This window comes from Equus asinus, chromosome 22 (genome assembly GCF_041296235.1).
Source record: "Equus asinus isolate D_3611 breed Donkey chromosome 22, EquAss-T2T_v2, whole genome shotgun sequence".
Classification (NCBI taxonomy): domain Eukaryota; kingdom Metazoa; phylum Chordata; class Mammalia; order Perissodactyla; family Equidae; genus Equus; species Equus asinus.
In genome coordinates, this window is record NC_091811.1 from 17,421,217 (window position 1) to 17,440,508 (window position 19,292).

The 19,292-nt window shown below is 41.5% G+C and overlaps 1 protein-coding gene across 3 annotated transcripts in view; it reads right to left on the reverse strand.

The window, feature by feature from the left end:
* ANO2 (anoctamin 2) overlaps positions 1-19,292 on the reverse strand; it is a 334,494-nt gene that overhangs the window by 41,501 nt on the left and 273,701 nt on the right. For all 3 annotated transcript variants that reach the window (XM_070494504.1, XM_070494502.1, XM_070494503.1), the window contains exons 17-19: positions 9,591-9,702; positions 7,016-7,073; positions 6,750-6,850 (exon numbers count right to left, since the gene is read on the reverse strand). In XM_070494504.1, the coding sequence (XP_070350605.1) occupies positions 6,750-6,850; positions 7,016-7,073; positions 9,591-9,702 (271 nt within the window). The remainder of the gene's footprint in view (positions 1-6,749; positions 6,851-7,015; positions 7,074-9,590; positions 9,703-19,292) is intronic.

The window sequence follows — 19,292 nt, forward strand, 5'->3', positions numbered from 1 at the left end:
AAAAGCCAATGACACTCAGTAACACCTTGGCTACCTGTAACGCCCAAGAATGGCTCTTCTTTTCTCAGATGTCCATATTTTCTATTTTCTAGATGGCTGGGCATAGACCCAAACTGCACTTTTACATAACCATGTTGGATGAAAATCCTTCTAGAACAACTTTCCCAAGGTCACACAGTAAGTATATCATAATGCCTGGATTGAAACCCAGATGTGTTGACAATCTCTGCCGTACACAGATGTGCTACCCCCACCACTCCAGTGAGTCTAATTTTTATAATTTATACTACTCTTTCCTCACTGTCAGGCTCAACTGTCATTTCTTATTTGACTATGAAAGACTTCTTTTTTTTCTTGCTTCTTTTATGTTTCTCAGCTGTGTCCTACACAAGGATATTACCAGGTGGTTGAACTCTGGATTGGACTGGTCTAATCTATTGAGAGTGGGCTCTGAGTAGGGAGTGAAAGATCCAATAATCATAATCATAGTAATTTCATGTGACCAAACTCCAAACCCAACCTGTAGAATGACAGAGAACGTTGGGGATGAAAGGCCTTGGTCTTGAAGGTGGATGAACTTTAGCTCTACATCCCTGAATTTAACTACACAACTATGTTGTATGTGTCCTTGAGCAGACTAGAAACTAAAATGAGAAAAAAGTCTTTTGAAATAGAAATGACCTGTATTTGACATCAGCAGTGACTAGTTTAATTGAATAGAAGAGAGATTCATAGAACACTAGCACTAAAACGAGAGCACCATAGAGATGATGACAATGCCATCGTGTTCATCAAGAGATGAGGACAGTGAGCCTTAAAAAAGTGACGGGCTCACAGATTTATGAGTTAACATGTAATTGCCATCAGTTAAAATGTGGCATATTAAACACACATCAGGCATAAGCAAGAAAATTCAGCCTTCAAGGCAAACAGCCATGTGAATCTGTTATGGAAGCGATGGAGTTGATGGGTGAGGAACATGCCAACACACTGTCCAAACATATGCCTGAGTTCTTGCCTCTCTCACACTCCATAAAAGGCTTCTGGGTCCAGAGTAGATGGGCTAAGTGGTAGAGCAGATGTCCACGAATGAAAAAAGGGCATCTCACGCCCACAAGCTGTATACAATTCCGTCCAGAGCAGAACAGCAATGTACTGGAAGGACAAGTGTCTTCTCCAGATGTTTGAAAGGGAATGGAGACTTTCCTTTGTAGCAGCAGTGGAAGGGCTGGTGTCACAGCTTCAAAGGGGCCAGATGTGGCTTTGGTGCATCTTTTTTGGTCTGTATATTTCCTGGATGTTTGTCCATAACAAATGTGGTCTCTCTGAGATGGTAAGCTCCTAGAGAAGAGCGACCATGTGCTTCACCAGCTTTGTTTGGTGACTATCACTGAGCGACTTTCAGTCATAAAGTTGGGAACAGGGCACAGTTTCAGAGGGTTGAGTTTCTCAAGATTGGTGATTTGCTGAGTGATGACTAGAGGCTAACTTACATAGAGTGGTGGAATGAGTCGCCCAGACACCAATGTCCTCACCAATCCTCTTCCAAGAAAAGCGTATGCCCAAGTGTCACCTGAGATTGTCCCAGTGTGGGGGCAGAAAAACACCCTAAGCATTCAGTCTAATTAACATTTGGTATTGATGAGACCCATTCTGAGGATGGGGATGGCAAAGGGTTATGAGCGAATACTAAGGATTCTCCTTCCTTGAAGTAGGGCTCTCATTAAAAAGGGTTTTTCCTTCTAGGTAAACTAAATTTTCTCCACTATAACTTTAGCTCTGTAAGTGTGTTTCTGAGGAAGACCAAACAATAGCTTTTTCTGGGGACCTTTCAGACAGTTACAGCCCCCCATGGAAGCAGTGAGTCTGGTATAGTTTTCCATGGAGAAAGGAGTTGGATCATATATCCTCCAATGGTTCCATTCAACCCAAGGAGCTTAGGACTCAGCAACCTTTAAATAGATTGAGAGAGATTGTGGGCTCTTGCCTTTGCCATGACCCTGGAATGCCCTAAGATTTTGGGCAGGGAGCCGCCATCTCTCTGGGCCTTGCTTTCTCTATCTGTAGCCCACTTGGGTCAGGAAGTGTTTTGATAAGCTCGACTCAGTCTGTTGTTTGTTTAGAAAATATATCCACACCCAAGGGAAATTGCTTCTTTAAACAAAATAATGGCAGATCAACTTGTTACATATGATGGTGGCAGTCTTCTTTCAAGACACAGACAGAGCCTGGAGGAAACCCTTCTGCTTACAAAACCTTCTGTAACTGCTCGTGGCCTGACCTTTGCTTACTCTGAATTCTGAGTTTGTACCACATAGAGAGAACGCAGTCACATGTAGTCTATTTTGTCTCCCAAACTAAAAAACTAAGCTCTGAGAAGATAAGGGCTGCTTCTTATATATAATTCTTTATTTAATTGAATATAAATCTTACATATAAGTTAAAGAAAACAGAGAGGCTGGTGGTATGGACTGGACATTTGTGTTCCCTCCAGAATTCATACGTCAAGCCCTAACTCCTAAAGTTAGGAGTTGGGGCCTTTGGTAGGTAATGGGGTTTAGAAGAGCTCAGGAGGATGGGACCCCCCATGATGAGATTAGTGTCTTTAAAGGAGAGGAAGAGATGCCAGAGCTCTCTCCATGCACACACAAAGAGGCCACATGAGCACACAGTGAGACGGCGGCCCTTAACAAGAACCAAATCTGCTGGCACCTTGATCTTGGACTTCATAGCTTCCAGAATTATGAAAAGTAAATGTCTGCTGCTTAAGCCACCTCATCTGTGTTATTTTGTTATAGCAGCCCAAGCTGATGCAGACAGCTGGTTAGGCTCAGACTGCAGTTTTTGTGGATGTGGCTCTTTGGTATGCAATTCTCATCTTTGAATATATGAGCCATATGAGCCAAGATATGGAGGCAGTGGTATTCCCTGCAAGCCCTCCTGCAGTGTGGATCGTATTATTCCTGATTATTGTAGCTCAGAGTCTGGCCTTCTGGCCCTTAAAGAATATTCTGTTAGCCACTTATTATTCTTAAATCCCTTTGCTGCTTAAACTAGCCAGGGTGAATTCCGATGTCTGCAGCTAAGAACCGTGGCCAATAGCATGAACAAATACAATTGGAAAGAAAGAAATTATACAAATGTCTTTATTGCAGAACTTCTCAGAACCATTAATATAATGTGAATAATAAATCTCCAAGAGGGATATAGAGTGTGTAGCAGTATCTTCACCTACTCCTATGGGGACTGCCTGATGATTGCATCCGAGAAGAATTAGCCTTGCAAGGGATTTGCAAACAACCCTGGGCCTGGTATACATTGTCCATCCTACCCTCCTAAACAGAAGTGGCCCAGCCTATAAGAGTTACCCCCAATCATCTGTGTTCTTCCCTGGCTCACTAATGCCAGGCTAGCTGAAAATATCCCCTGAAACAGACTCTTTTTAACACCAAAAAGCAATATAAATGAAAGGCAGGGGGGGTTACATTTTCCTTTGACCTGAGGGTAGATTTTCATTTGTTGTATCCTCTTTTCTTTTAGGTTCAATGCCTGTGAGTCAGTGTTCATTTTCATGACTATCTCAATGCGAAACTTAATTGAAAGAAGTTCTTCTATAAAATTTGTAAAACTACATGGGAGGGAAGGAAGAGAGAATCCACATGAAAATCCATTCTGTTTTATCAACTAGGTATCCTTCCCCTCCTAAGATCATATATTCCACAATTTCTTAGAGATTTTTCTAAATGATTACATTATGTTTCGAGCTTTCATATTCATCTGTCTACCACACTGAAAGATTCCTTTACTTATTCACTGAGAGGACAGACAGCACATAAAATTTTATGGATGGATAGTAAGAGACTACTATGAACAATCATGCATGACAAATTGAACAACCTAGAAGAAATGGATAAATTCCTAAAAACATACAATCTTCTAAGACTGAATCAGGAAGAAATAAAAATCTGAACAGACTAATTACTAGTAATGAAATTGAATCAATGATCATAACTCTTTCAACAAATGAAAGTCCCAGACCAGACAGCTTCACAGGTGAATCCTAACAAACATTTAAATAAGAGTTAATACCTATCCTTCTCAAACTATTCTAAAAAATTATAGAGGGAGTAATACTTCCAAATTCATTTTATTAGACCAGCATTACCTTGATACCAAAACCAGACAAAGATACTATAAAAAAAGAAAATTATAGGCCAATATCTTTGATGAATACAGATGCAAAAATCCTCAATAAATATTAGCAAATTGAATTCAACATTACACATTAAAAGGATCATAGGCCATGATCAAGTGGGATTTATTCCAGGGATGTAAGTATGATTCAACACTCACAAATCAATCAACATGATATACCACATTAATAAAACGTTGTATAAAAATCATAGGATCATCTCAATAGATGCAGGAAAAGCATTTGACAAAATTTGACACCCATTTATGATAAAAAAAAAAAAAGGCTCTCAACAAACTGGGTATGGAGGGAAAATACCTCAACATAATAAAGGCCATATATGACAAACCTGTAGCTAACATCATAGTCAACTAAGAATAGCTGAAAGCTTTTCCTCTAGGATCACAAACAAGACAAGAATGCCCACTTTTATTCAACATAGTATTGGAAGTCCTAGCCACAGAAATCAGACAAGAAAAAGAAATAAAATGCATCCAAATTAGAAAGGAAAAAGTAAAACTGTTACTATTTGCAGATGACATGATACTATAAATAGAAAGCCCTAAAGACATCACAAAAAAACTATTAGAACTAATAAATGAATTCAGTAAAGTCGCAAGATATAAAATTAATATACAAAAATCTGTTGTGTTTCTATATGCTAATAATGAAATATCAGAAAGAGAAATTAAGAAAACAATCCCAGGGCTGGCCCAGTGCTGTAGTGATTAAGTTCCGGTTCTCCACTTCTGCAGCCCAGGTTTCACAGGTTCAGATCCAGGGCGTGGACTTCCACACCATTCATCAAGCCATGCTGTGGCAATGTCCCACAGACAAAACAGAGGAGGACTGGCATGCATGCTAGCTCAGCAACAATCTTCCTCAAGCAAAAAGAGGAAGATTGGCAACAGATGTTAACTCAGGGCCAATCTTCCTCACCAAAAAAGAAGGGGGGGGAGGAAGAGGAAGGAAGGAAGGAAAGAGGGAAAGAAGGAAAGGAGGGAAGGAAGGAAGGAAGGAAGGAAGAAAGGAAGGAAGAAAGAAAAAGAAAAAAAACAATCTCATTTACAATTACATCAAAAAGAATAAAATATCTAGGAATAATTTAACCAAAGAGGTGAAAGACCTGTATTCTGAAAGCTATAAGACATTGATGAAAGAAATTGAAGATGACACAAATGAAAGGTATACCATGCTCATGGATTGGAAGAATTAATATTGTTAAAATGTCCATAACTCTCCAAAGCAATCTACAGATTCAAGCCAATCCTTATTAAAATACCAATGGTATTTCTCACAGAACTAGAATACATAATCCTAAAATTTGTGTGGAACTACAAAAGACTTTGAATAGCCAAAGCAATCTTGTGAAAGAAGAACAAAGCTGAAAATAATAATGTTCCTGATTTCAAACTGTAGTACAAAGCTATAGTAATCAAAACAGTATGGTACTGGCACAAAAATATTCACATAGATCAATGGAACAGAATAGAGAGTGCAGAAATAAACTCACACTTATATGGTCAATTAATCTATGACAAAGGAAAGAATATATAACAAGGAAAAGACAGTCTCTTCAATAAATGGTGCTGGGAAAACTTGACAGTTAAGTGAGAAAATTAAAAATAGAACTACCATACAATCCAGGATTCCACTTCTGTATATTTATCTGAAGAAAATGAAAACACTAATTTGAAAAGATATGCACCCCTATGTTCACTGCAGCATTATTTACAATAGCCAAGATACGGAAGCAACCTAAGTGCCCACTGATAGATGAATGGATAAAGAAGTTGTGGCATATACATACAATGGAATACTACTCAGTCATAAAAGTGAATAAAGTCTTGCCATTTGTGACAACATGAATGGACCTACAGGGTCTTATTCTAAGTGAAATAAGTCAGAGAAAGACAAATACCTTATGATTTCACTTATGTGTGGAATCTAAAAAAACAAAATAAACAAACAAAACAAGACAGAAACAGACTCATAGAGAACAAACTGGTGGTTGCCAGAGGGCAGTGAGTGGGGAGGCAGGCAAAACAAGTGAAGGGGACTAAGACGTACAAACTTCCAGTTGTAAAATAAATAAATCATAGGGATGTAATGTACAGCATGGGGTATATAGTCAATAACATTGTATTAATTTTGTATGGTGACAGATGGTAACTAGACTTATTGTGGTGATCATTTCATAATGTATGTAAATGTTGAACCTCTATATTGTACACCTGAAACTAATATAATATCGTATGTCAACTATACTTACAACAATGCTATGCACCTTGAGGTCAGAGATACATGATTCTTTGCTCTGCCACTTACTTGCTATGTGTAATTAAGCAAGTAAGCCTGAAACAGCCCAAACCAGATTGGCAAACAAGGCTTGTGGGAGGAGCCCTGCATCATGGGAAAGTTACTGGCAAGTGGACAGAGGAGTAAATAGCCAAGCTATCTTAGAAGAGGAGAAGCCATAAAAATCCTGCTGAAAGTCTGGCACTGCTGGGCTAGGCCCTGACAGCAAGGAGGAGAATGAGAAGTGTTCATTACATACGGGACTCCGATCTCGAAGATGTTGTTCTGGATCAATTGCTTTCCCAACATGATGATGCTGAGCTGAATGCAGAGCTCCATGAGGCAGCCCCCTGGAGCACACTGCAGGGAGGAGAAGATAAAGGAATAAGCAGTTAGATCAAGTGGAGCTCAGAGAAGCAAGGATGTGAACTAAACCATGCTGCAGTGGGGATAAGGATGGGACTGGGGGAGCAGGCGCATCTACAAACCACTAGCCATGCATGAAACACCAGTGGCTGTACTTGCCTCTTCCATGCGGTAACCATCAAACACATAAACATAGCTTCCAGGTCTTCCCACAAACCTGAAATCGAGAAGTGGGGGAAGAGTTAGGGAAAGAGAAAGTCAGGACTGCTTGAGGGTATGTATATCTTCTGAGTGGAATAGCCATCGCCCAACGTCCTCTAGGAAAGTACTGCCAGGGCGGGTGCTAAATCACCCAGGGACAGGAATTCATACCCTGTCATCAGCTAACAATCACCTATAACATCTAGGGCTCACCTCTTAACCAAGTCAAATTCCAAGGGATAGGGGCTGAGGATGGGGCTACTGTGGGGCTGGAAAGGTCACAAATGTCTGTGTGTGCATGCATGTGTGTGAGTGTGTGTGTGATAACTTCTGAGCCTAAAGACAATGGAGTTTGGATTATCTCTAAGTATACTGTCTGTGTACCTTTTTCCCTTAACTGGTGTCAAGAATTGAGTCCTGATTGCAACGCCTCAGTGAGGGCATCTGATTTCCCAGGAAATGAAGGATAAGATGGTCTAAAGTTGCAATTGGAGATTCCTGGGGTCAGAAAAGAAAAATCTAGACTTCTTACTGAAAATACTCAAAGGAATGGAAGAAGCCTACCTCGTTCCTCTTCTAAGACCTAAGTGTCTATCTTATTGGGGGATAAGAAGACTGGGCAGGAGGGGGAAGGAGAAAGGTAAGAGACAGGTAATCAGATGAATCCTACTGAATTCAAATGTCATCCCTTGTCCACCTGTTGAAATACTACTCATCTATTTGAGGCTCAGCTTAAATCTTTCCTTCTCTGCAAAGTCTTCTTGTCTTTGTTCATAATTAAGTGTCCCCCTAACACTTTTTCCACGCGTCTTATTACAACAGTTACTGCAGACTGCAGTGTGCTGTTGATAAGACTTTCAACATATGACAAGTTTATCTAAGGGTCAGGACTCTATTTTTTTTTTTGGCCTGGAATATCATACCTATGCAGTTTGCTACTGATGTTAAATCCTGGAAAACAACAAAGAAGTATATAATCATTAATACGGACAGTTTCTCTGCTACTATAATTTCATGAGCGTCAAGGGCAGAGGTCCTAGGAAGGGGACTATGTTTTGGGTCACAAACACATTGATGAGAAATTATCAAATGTAGATGATGACAGTTCTTGCTATCAGTGCCTGGTTGATGAGCTTTTCGTTCTGGCGAAGCTTTCCTAACATAGTTGATGCCTATGGGGAAATCTCCTTATAGGTAGCCAACTGACCTGACCATGAAAAATATTTATCAGAAGGGATTTTACTTCCAGATCTATTGTAGAATAAAGAATTTGAATGGCCCTTGTCCCTGGTTCCTGGAGGAGCCACTAAATCGTTAGAGTTTCCCAAGAGGAGTGTCTTTGTTATTCATGGTTGGTCCCTGGAACTATACCTAAGTTTATGCTAATGAGATCATTCAAGATGGGGGACGCCATGCCGGAAAAACCAACCATGTGATTAGAGAGTTGGGGCTTTGAGTTAAGCAAAAGCAGCCTGACCTCAAGGGAGGGGTGGAGGACTGGAGATGGAGTTCAATCACATGACCAATGATTCAATCAATCATGCCTACATAACGGAACCCAATAAAAACTCCAGACACTGAAGCTTGGATGAGCTTCCTGCTTGGTGGTATACATTGATCATTGATGAGCCAGGAAGCTGACACACCCTGAGGACATGGAAGCCTCTTTTTAAGACCCTACCAGACCTTGCCCTATGTGCCTCTCCTATTTGCTGATTTGGATTTGTATCCCTTTGCTATAGCAAAACTATAATTTTTTTTTGAGGAAGATTAGTCCTGAGCTAACACCTACAGCCAATCCTCCTCTTTTTGCTAAGGAAGACTGGCCCTGAGCTAACATCTATGCCCATCTTCCTCTACTTTATATGTGTGACACTTGCTACAGCATGGCTTGACAAGCAGTGCGTAGGTTTGCACCTGGGATCCGAACTGGTGAACCCCGGGCCACCAAAGTGGAACATGTGAACTTAACCACTGGGCCGGCCCCAAAACTGTAATTTTAAGCATAGCACATTCCTGAGTTCTGTAAGTTGTTCTAGTGAATTATCAAACCTAAAGGGTTACTGGTTGTAGCCAGTTGGTCAGAATCATTAGTGGCCTGGGAACCCCAGAGCTTGCAGCCAATGTCTGAAGTGAGGGCAGCCTTATGGAAGACTGTGCCCTTAATCGGTGAAGCCTGCACTAACTCTAGGCAGTTAGCATCAGAATTGCATTGCAAGACCTAAGAGTCACTGGCTATACGTGAAATTCCCTCTCCCCTCATCCTCAAAGTTGGGAGACACAAATTATTCTAAGACTAGCCCTGCAGAGCCCAAAACCAAATCCCTTTAAAGGCTCCATGTTTATCAGAATCTGAAGCCACTAATCCAAAACGATTTAGTGCTAATGCCACTGCTTCATGAACAGCCAGGTGGGGATGGGAGTGGGGAATGGGGCTGCGGATGTGAATTAACAATGGGGACAGGCTGACTGTAATGGAGGACTCAGTATTAGTGACCAATTGCTCTTCCATGTATGACACTAATATACTCACCTCCCCTTGAAAAAGGCCACGTAGAAGATGGGCGAGTAGGCATTGACAAACTTTAGCAAGAAAGCTTTGAGTATCAGACGCTCTTCAAAAGTCTGTTCTGTTTTTGGAACCTCTGAAAGAGAAGAGCAAAGTTGATAACACTGAAAGACAAATTTCTTACTTCTCCAGAGTTTTGACCCCGTGACATGAGCCATTGTCTCTCAGCTTACTCCTTCAGAGTAGAAACCAAGAGATCCATCTTCCTGGCACATTACAATTGAACTCATCTAGAAGGTCCCAAATGGCTTACCAGGCTACAGAAGGCCAACGGTACATATGATCATCACCTTTCTCCTTTCACTTCCTTTCTCTTATCCACTCAAGCCATGGTTTCACACTGTGCTCCTCAAAGAGGAGTCTGAGCAAGCAGAACTTCCTCCCACCCCGGCTGCTTCATCAAGGGGAATTCACTTTTACTGTATAATTGCCAGTTCTATAAGATTTTACTTGAACAAAGGTCCCTGATTGAAAAGGCTTGTTCACCACTGAACTAGAGTCAAGAAGCAGTAAAGACTTGTCTTGGGCACCATGGCATTGTTCCTCATTCTCTTCTCCTTCATTTTTAGCTGGCAAGTACTCATCTGCATGTGCTCTGGATAGTTCATTGACTCAAATGATGAAGGATCATCAGATGAGTGAAATAAATGCAGCCTGAGCCTAATGTCTCAAACTGGGGCTCATAGAGCTGGTGTGTTCCATCAGGTCCAAGCAGAGGAGTCAGTCAATGCTCTCTAAAAGGACTCTGAGAAACAATGAGCAGAAACTTCAGCAGTGCCTTCAGAAGATTCGAGATCCAGAGCATGCTCCAGTGGACAGATGTGCAGAGTGCTTAGTGGTGTCTCCATGGACCATAAAACATAGCTTGGCAAAGATAAGACATTACTGGGCCACACTCTTCAGTGGTAGAAGGAAAATACTGATCTTGCATCACGTGCACTGATAAATATAGCTTGAAAGCGTGCTGAGCACAGGGCCAAAGAGCTGGGCTCATACCAGCCAGGGAGTTGTGTGTCCAGATGAGACCAGTGTGTAGACCCGCCTGACTTGTGTGCCCACCTGAATCACAGACAGTTTTGTAGGAATTATTAGAAAAGTGGCCATAAGGCCCTGTGGCCTCCTCTTGAATGCCCTTCCTTGACCCATCTCTTCATACACAAATCCTTCACATCCTTTAACATCCAGATCAAATGTTACCCATAATCTCCTTCCTGAAGCCTCCCCAGATGCCTTCAGCTGGTAATCTCTCTGTGTTTTCTTCTACAGTATTTTATATTTCTGTACATTAATTACCTATATCCATGCCCTTTAAAAATCACAATAGAGATCTCATCAAGATGGCAGCATAAGCAGCCTCTAAACTCATCTCCTCCCAAGAACACAACCAGGTTACAACTATTTTTGGAAAAATTACCCTGGATAGAAAACTGAAAACTGGATAAACAGAACCCCCACAACAAGGGACAGTCCTGACTAAGGTGGAAGAGGCAGAAATTCCTGCTGGAGAGAAAAAAGTCACCTTCAGGAGAAGCAGAGTTTCTCAGCGGGCCAAGCAGGAGCCACCCTAAGGCACGAAGCCCTCCCTGGAGGACTGAGGTCTGGAGCAGGGGCCAATATGGCTATAAGCATCCTTCAGACTCAGCACAACTGAGACGAAGGTCTTACTATCTGGCTTCATTGGCTATTAACTGCAGCAGGGATACCCCTAGAAAAGCTATTGGATGAAAGACGAAAAGACCCAGGTCTTAAAGGGCTCACACACAAACTCACCATCTCAGCAACCTAAAATCACTGGAGATAAGGCTGACAGTCCTTTGGTGAAAAGACACTCACCTGGTGGGCTCTGGGTGCATCTCAGTGAGAGGAGAGACTGGGAGGTGGCCATTGTTGTGACCTGGTCCAGGCGTGCTGACACAAACCCCGGCAGACACCATTGAAATTCTCCCCCTGGCCTTTTGGCCCAGGGGGTCTACTAGAGCATAGATTTAATCCAGTTCAGCCAGGGCAAGCAGCCAGCCCTAGGGACCAGTGCTACCCAACAGCAAGCCCTCAGGCTACTTGTTGGCCTGCATTGACTGGGTATCTTGATCCTCTACAGGCAGGCAAGTGTGTCCGCCCCTGTGGCCTGTGTGAGGACCAGGTGAACTGTGGGGGACATTGGTGGAGAGGTGGGGGCTTCTGCAAAGGGGTGTCAGGGTATGCTCCAGGGGGTTTGGAAGTGTGCACAGACCAGGACTGTGTTGACAGTGTGTGTGGTCCTGTGAGGAGTGAGGCTTATCAGTGGCAGAACAGCTGTGCTTCACAAATAGCTATAAAAAGGATGAGCCCCACCTTCCAAAACCTGAAACAATTGAGTGCTCCCATGCCTAGGGCCAGCCCCACTCGGCTGCACTCCTAAGAGAACTGACAATAGCCTTGTAGGCTTGAGACCTATAGCAACTGTAAGCCCCTGAGCCTAGCAACAAGCTACACTGGGTACCTACCCAATTAGAAGGAAAACTGCAACAGAAGTGTGCTGTTAGACCTTGTAGCCAATGGTGCTGAGGCTCCCCAAACTGGATTTACAAACAGCTGGCCAGGGAAGGAAAGACTAGACTCCCTGGGTATCCACATTAAGAGCAACCCTGCCACAGCAGAAGGACACAAGCAGCCCACAAAGGGGTCACTTCTGGATCATTTAGACTGGTGATGAGAGGGAAGCACACTGCTGGGCCTCAAAAGGCATCTCTTACATAAGGCCACTTCCCCAAGATCAGGAGACATAGCCGACTCACCTAATACATAGATATAAGCACAGAGAAAGAGGCATAATGAAGAGACAAAGGAATACATTCCAACCAAGGGAACAGGACAAAACCTCAGAAAAAGGACTAAATGAAACAGAAATAAGCAACCTATCCAACAAAGAGTTCAAACAGAAACTCATTAGGATGCTCACAGATATTGGGAGAAGACTGGATGAACACAGGGAGCTCATCAACAAAGAACTGGAAAATATAAAAAAGAACCAATCAGAAATGAAGAATACAATACTGGAAATGAAAAATTCACTAGAAGAACTCAATAGCAGAGTAGAAGATACAGAAGAATGGATCAGCGAGCTAGATGAAAGACTGGAGGAAATCACCCAAGCTGAACAGAAAAAAGAAAAAAGAATTAGACAGAATGAGAACAGTCTAAGGGAACTCTGGGACAATATAAAGCGCACTAATATTCGTATTATAGGTATCCCAGAAGGAGAAGAGAGAGATAAAGGGGCAGAAAATTTATTTGAAGAAATAATAGCTGAAAATTTTCCTAACCTAAGGAAGGAAACAAACATCCAAGTACAGGAAGCACAGAGAGCTCCAAACAAGATAAGCCCAAAGAGGCCCACACCAAGACACATGAATTAAAATGTCCAAAATTAAAGATAAAGAGAGAATCCTGAAAATGGCAAGAGAAAGGCAACAAGTGACATACAAAGGAAAGCCTATAAGGCTATCAGCAAATTTCTCAGCTGAAACCCTACAGGCAGGAAGAGAATGGCATGACATATTTAAAGTGCTAAAAAGAAAAAACTTACAGCCAAGAATACTCTATCCCTCAAGGTTGTCATTGGGAATGGAAAGAGAAATAAAGAGCTTCAAAGACAAGCAAAAATTAAAGGAGTTTATCATCAAGAAACCAGTTCTACAAGAAATGCTGAAGGGATTTATTTAAGCAGGAAAGCAATGACCACAAATAGGGATAAAAAAGTTATCAAGAAAATCTCCCAAAAAACCAGGCAATAAAATCACTGATATATGTAAAAATATAGTAAAGGTAACAGATCAACCACCTGTGAAGATAATATGAAGGTTAAAAGACAAAAGTACTAAAATTACCTATTTCAATGATAAGAGGGTAATGGATAGACACACAAAACAAGAGATTAGATATGATTTCAAAAACATAAAATGTGGGAGGAGGGGAGTGAAAAAGTAAAGCTTTTAGAAAGAGGTCAAGCTAAAGAGTCTATCAACTCAATATAGACTGTTATATACATAGAATATTATATAGGATCCTCACGGTAATCACAAATCAGAAACCTATAATAAATATGTAAGATAAAAGAAATAAAACATTACTAAAGAAAGTCATGAAACCACAAGGAAGAGAGCAAGAGAAAAAGAAAGGAACAGAGAAGAACTACTAAAACATCCAGGAAAAAAAAAGTAACAAAATGGCAATAAATACACATTTATCAATAGCTACTTTAAATGTCAGTGGACTAAATGCTCCAATCAAAAGGGATAGGGTGGCAAATTAGAGAAAGAAACAAGACCCATATATATGCTGCATACAAGAGACACACTTCAGACCTAAAGACACTCACAAACTGAAAGTGAAAGGATGGAAAAAGATATTTCATGCAAATGGCAAAGAAAAGAAAGCAGGGGTAGCAATACTTATATCAGACAAAATAGACTTTAAAACAAAAACTGTAACAAGAGACAAAGATGGGCACTGCATAATGATAAAGGGAACAATCCAATAAGAGGATATTACACTTGCAAATATCTATGCACCCAACATAGGAGCACCTAAATATATAAAGCAATTACTAACAGACATAAAAGGAGAAATAGACAGTAACACAATAATAGTAGGAGACTTTAACACTCCACTTACACCAATGGATAGATCATCCAAACAGAAGATCAATAAGGAAACACTGGCCTTAAATGACACATTTGACCAGATGGACTTAGTGGATATATATAGAACATTCCATCCAAAAAACCCAGAATACACATTCTTTTCAAATGCACATGGAACAGTCTCCAGGATTGACCACATATTAGGCCACAAAACAAATCTCAATAAATTTAAGAAAATCAAAATAATACCATGCATCTTTTCTGACCACAAAGGTATGAAACTAGAAATAAACTACAGGAAGAAAATCAGAAAAGCCAAAAAAATGTGGAGATTAAACAAAGTGCTACTGAACAATGATTGGGTCAATGAAGAAATCAAGGGAGAAATAAAAAAATTCCTAGAGACAAATGAAAATGAAAACGTGACATGCCAAAATCTATGGGATACACCACAAGCTGTTCTACGGGGGAAGTTTATAGCAATTCAGGCCAACCTCAACAAAGACGAAAAAATCCCCAATAAACAATCTAACAGCACATCTAAAGGTACTGGAAAAAGAAGAACAAACAAAGCCCAAAATCAGGAGAAGAAAGGAAATAAAAAAAATCAGAGCAGAAATAAATGAAATAGAGACTAAAAAACAATAGAAAAAATTAATGAAACCAAGAGCTGGTTCTTTGAAAAGATAAAGAAAATTGACAAACCCTTAGCTAGACTCACCAAGAAAAAAAGAGAGAAGGCTCAAATAAACAAAATCAGAAATGAAAGAGGAGAAATTACAATGTAAACCTCAGAAATACAAAAGATAATAAGAGATACTATGAAAAGCTATATACCAGCAAATTGGATAATCTAGAAGAAACGGCTAAATTCTTAGAAACATACAACCTTCCAAAACTGGACCACGAAGAAGTAGAGAATTTGAATAGACCAATGACCAGTAAGGAGATCAAAACAGTAGTCAAAAACCTCCCAAAAAATAAAAGTCCAGGACCAGATAGCTTTCCTGGTGAATTCTATCAAACATTCAAAGAAGACTTAATACCTATCCTTCTCAAACTCTTCCAAAATATTGAAGAGGAGGAGAGGTTTCCTTACTCATTCTATGAAGCCAACATTATCCTGATACCAAAAACCAGACAAGGACAACACAAAAAAAGAAAATTACAGGCCAATATCACTGATGAACATCGATGCAAAAATCCTCAACAAAACACTAGAAAATTGAATACAACAATACATTAAAAAGATCATACATCAGGGGCTGGCCCCGTGGCTGAGTGGTTAAGTTCGTGTGCTCCGCTGCAGGCAGCCCAGTGTTTCGTTGGTTCAAATCCTGGGCGCGGACATGGCACTGCTCATCAAACCACGCTGAGGCAGCGTCCCACATGACACAACTAGAAGGACCCACAACGAAGAATATACAACTATGTACTGGGGGGCTTTGGGGAGAAAAAGGAAAAAATAAAATCTTAAAAAAAAAATCATACATCATGATCAAGTGGGTTTCATTCCAGGGATGTAAGGATAGTTCAACATCCACAAACCTATCAACATGATACATCACATTAACAAAATGAAGAATAAAAACCACATGATCATCTCAATAGATGCAGAGAAAGCATTTGACAAGATAGAACATCCATTTATGATAAAAACTCTAAATAAAATGGGTATAGAAGGAAAATATCTCAACATAATAAAGGCCATATATGACACACCCACAGCAAATATCACTCTCAACGGAGAAAAACTGAAAACCATCCCTCTAAGAACAGGAACCAGATAAAGATGCCCACTTTCACCACTCTTATTTAACACAGTATTGGAAGTCTGAGCCAGAACAATCAGGCTATCCCTCTAAGAACAGGAACCAGACAAGGATGCCCACTGTCACCACTCTTATTTAACATAGTAGTGGAAGTCCTAGCCAGAGCAATCAGGCAAGAAAAAGAAATAAAAGGAATCCATATTGGAAAAGAAGAAGTGAAACTGTCACTCTTTGCAGATGACATGATTTTATATATTGAAAACCGTAAAGAATCCACTAAAACACTTTTAGAAATAATAAATGAATACAGTCAAGTTGCAGGATACAAAATCAACATACAAAATCACTTGTGTTTCTAAACACTAACAACAAAGTAGCAGAAAGAGAAATTAAGAATGCAATCCCATCTACAGTTGCAACAAAAAGAATAACATACTTAGGAATAAACTTAACCAAAGAGGTGAAAGATCTGTACACTGAAAACTATAAAACACTATTGAAAAAAATCAAAGAAGACACAAAGAAATGGAAAGATATTCTGTGCTCCTGGATTGGAAGAATTAACATAGTTAAAGTGTCCATACTTCCTAAAGCAAAAACAAATCTTCAACCCATAAAATTGTGAAGCAGGGGGGCCGGCCCCGTGAGGTGAGAGGTGAAGTTCATGTGCTCCACTTTGGCGGCCAAGGGTTTCGCAGGTTCAAATCCTGGGTGTGGACATGGCACCGCTCATCAGGCCATGCTGAGGCGGCGTCCCACATACCACAACCAGAGGCACTCACAACCAGAATATACAACTATGTACTGCGGGGCTTTGGGGAGAAAAAGAAGAAGAAGAAAAAGAAGATTGGCAAGATATATTAGCTCAGGGGTCAGTCTTTAAAAAAAAAAATTGTGAAGAAGGAAAAAGAAATTTGTTTTAGTTTTGCTGTCACACCTTAAACAAGTTTGTATAGGGAAAAAACATAGCATATATAGGATTTGGTACTGTCCACAGTTTCAGGCACCCACTGGAAGTTTTGGAATGTATGGCTCCTGGATAAGGGGAAATACTGTATTATGTCTCACTTTCACTGATAAAGGGAACTAAGGCCCAGAGATGTTAGAGGCTTGCTCAAGATCACACAGTCAGTAAGTGACAGAGGTAAGATCTGAACCCAGATCTGTGGGTCTCCAAAAACAGTTTCCACTACACCACACTGTGAAATCAGGATCTTTGATGGATTAATGTTTACACCGCACATCCTCTTTCACCTCCCCACCCTCCACCCCCCGCCTAACATGATGCACCTAAGAAAGATCTGTCACTGTTCTATTCATTGAGCACCAGCTGTGTGCCAGGTGCCATGACTGGATGAATGAAGAATTCACCACTTCCTTCAAGGAGCTGCGTTTAGCAAGTCTCTGTGAAAGTCTTTTTCAAACATCCAAGTCTCTTCCAGATTTACTCTGAGCAGCAAGGTGTCATCTCCCTCTCATGGCCGAAGAAGCTCCCGGGGAGAAGAATGCTGCATTTCTATGGTCTGCTTCCCCACCCAGCACGGTGAGCTCCTCACTCATTTGCTTGAGTATTAGGAGATGATGCCCAACAGCATCAGCAGTGGCCCAAGCAGGAGCAGAGGCCTACTAAGGCCACTGCAAGAGGAAGACGTGAGCCCCTGGTGCCCCATGGCCCTGGGAGGGGACATGAGAATGGGAACACTTAGAGACCCTATAGGGCTACTATCACAATGGTGATCCTGGCCTTGATTTCTCCCTGAGGCTGGAAGGACCTGGGGAAATGAGAGGTACTCACTTGTCCTGGTCCCCATGAGCCCTGAGAAACATGGCAACACTCCTACAGAGGCAGCAACACTGAATACTGGCTCACTCTCCATGCGCCCCTTCATCCTGAAACCCACGTTAGGGCACATATGTAGGTAAACAGCCCTGGAGGCCATGGCAGGCCATGCTGAACAGACAGAGCACCCCGTCACCCTATTTGTGGCTCAGCAGTGTGTTGAGGGGAGGCATTACTTGCTTGCTTTGTTTTGCTACAGAGATGGTTGTAAGGTGTAGATTTTAACATCAGACATATTTGAGCTCAAATGCAGAAAGTAATTAGAGGAGAGAAGTTATATAAAAATGAAAATGACACTGGCCTCATAGGGTTGCCCTGAAGACACAATGGTAGTGCTTTTAAAGCACTCAGCCTAGAGCGTGGTACACGGTGGCCCTCAGAAAACAATAGCTCCTCCTGTCCCGAACATCATCATCCTCACCATCATACAGGTCCAGCACCCTTGCTTTCAACAACACAGTTGGGTCGTCCATGCCCAGATGTCTGTTCCCATGTCTAGCCCCCTGAGGCTCTGGGCATCATTTCCATGTCGATTACTGATCACTTTCTACCTATCAATGGAGGGCATGGCTGGTGGTTGACACTGCTAGCACAGATCTGGGAAAGTTTAATCAACAGGGCCCCTGTCCCCATCCGCACAGAACCACAGCCCAAGCTTCCTGAGGTCCTCCAGGCAACTCTAGCAAATCATTGCCTGCTAAGGAATCTGGAGACAACCTCATAATTCTATAGGAGACAAAGCTGGAAAAGTCTACCACGGTATCTCTCAGTTGGTAGACAGCCTTGTGGTTTTCTCCTTGCTGCCACGCCTGGGTGGACACACACACAGCCCATGAGCCCATGCACAGTCCTGGGCAATCCCACACTGCCTCGCCCAATAAGCACTGGATAAGGATTTGTGCTTACTATTTACAGTTAACACTGCCCCTTGTTAGTTCTTCCTTCATCTACATATGTTAGCAACACCCCTCAGAACTTCACCTTGAAGGCCTTTCCATCCCCTCTACAAATCCTGCCCCTACAAAGAGGGCAGCGCCTCCCTGTTGATTTGTGCTTATCAGGTCCTCCCTGAGGTCAAGATCCACATCCCTTCTTCAGTCTGATTCTTATTCCCCCCGACTAAAGGAAACAGTTCCACGGCCCAGGTGGAGATGCCTGCCATTGATTTCTAAGGTCACCTTCAGTTTTAAGATCTCATAACTCCGAACCCCCATGTGGCTGCTAACCCTATTACCTCCCTGACCCGCATCCCACCCTGGCCCCACCACGTGCAGTTTGGATGGCTTTTTATACAGTGAGCAAGGTCAGAGAGAGACATCTTCTGGGAGGACCACAGCTGTCGTCAGATATACTCTACTATGCGCACTTATCGAAGGAATGAATGACGTGAAAAAAACACTGTTTGAAATACTGACAAAATATTTGTCATCTA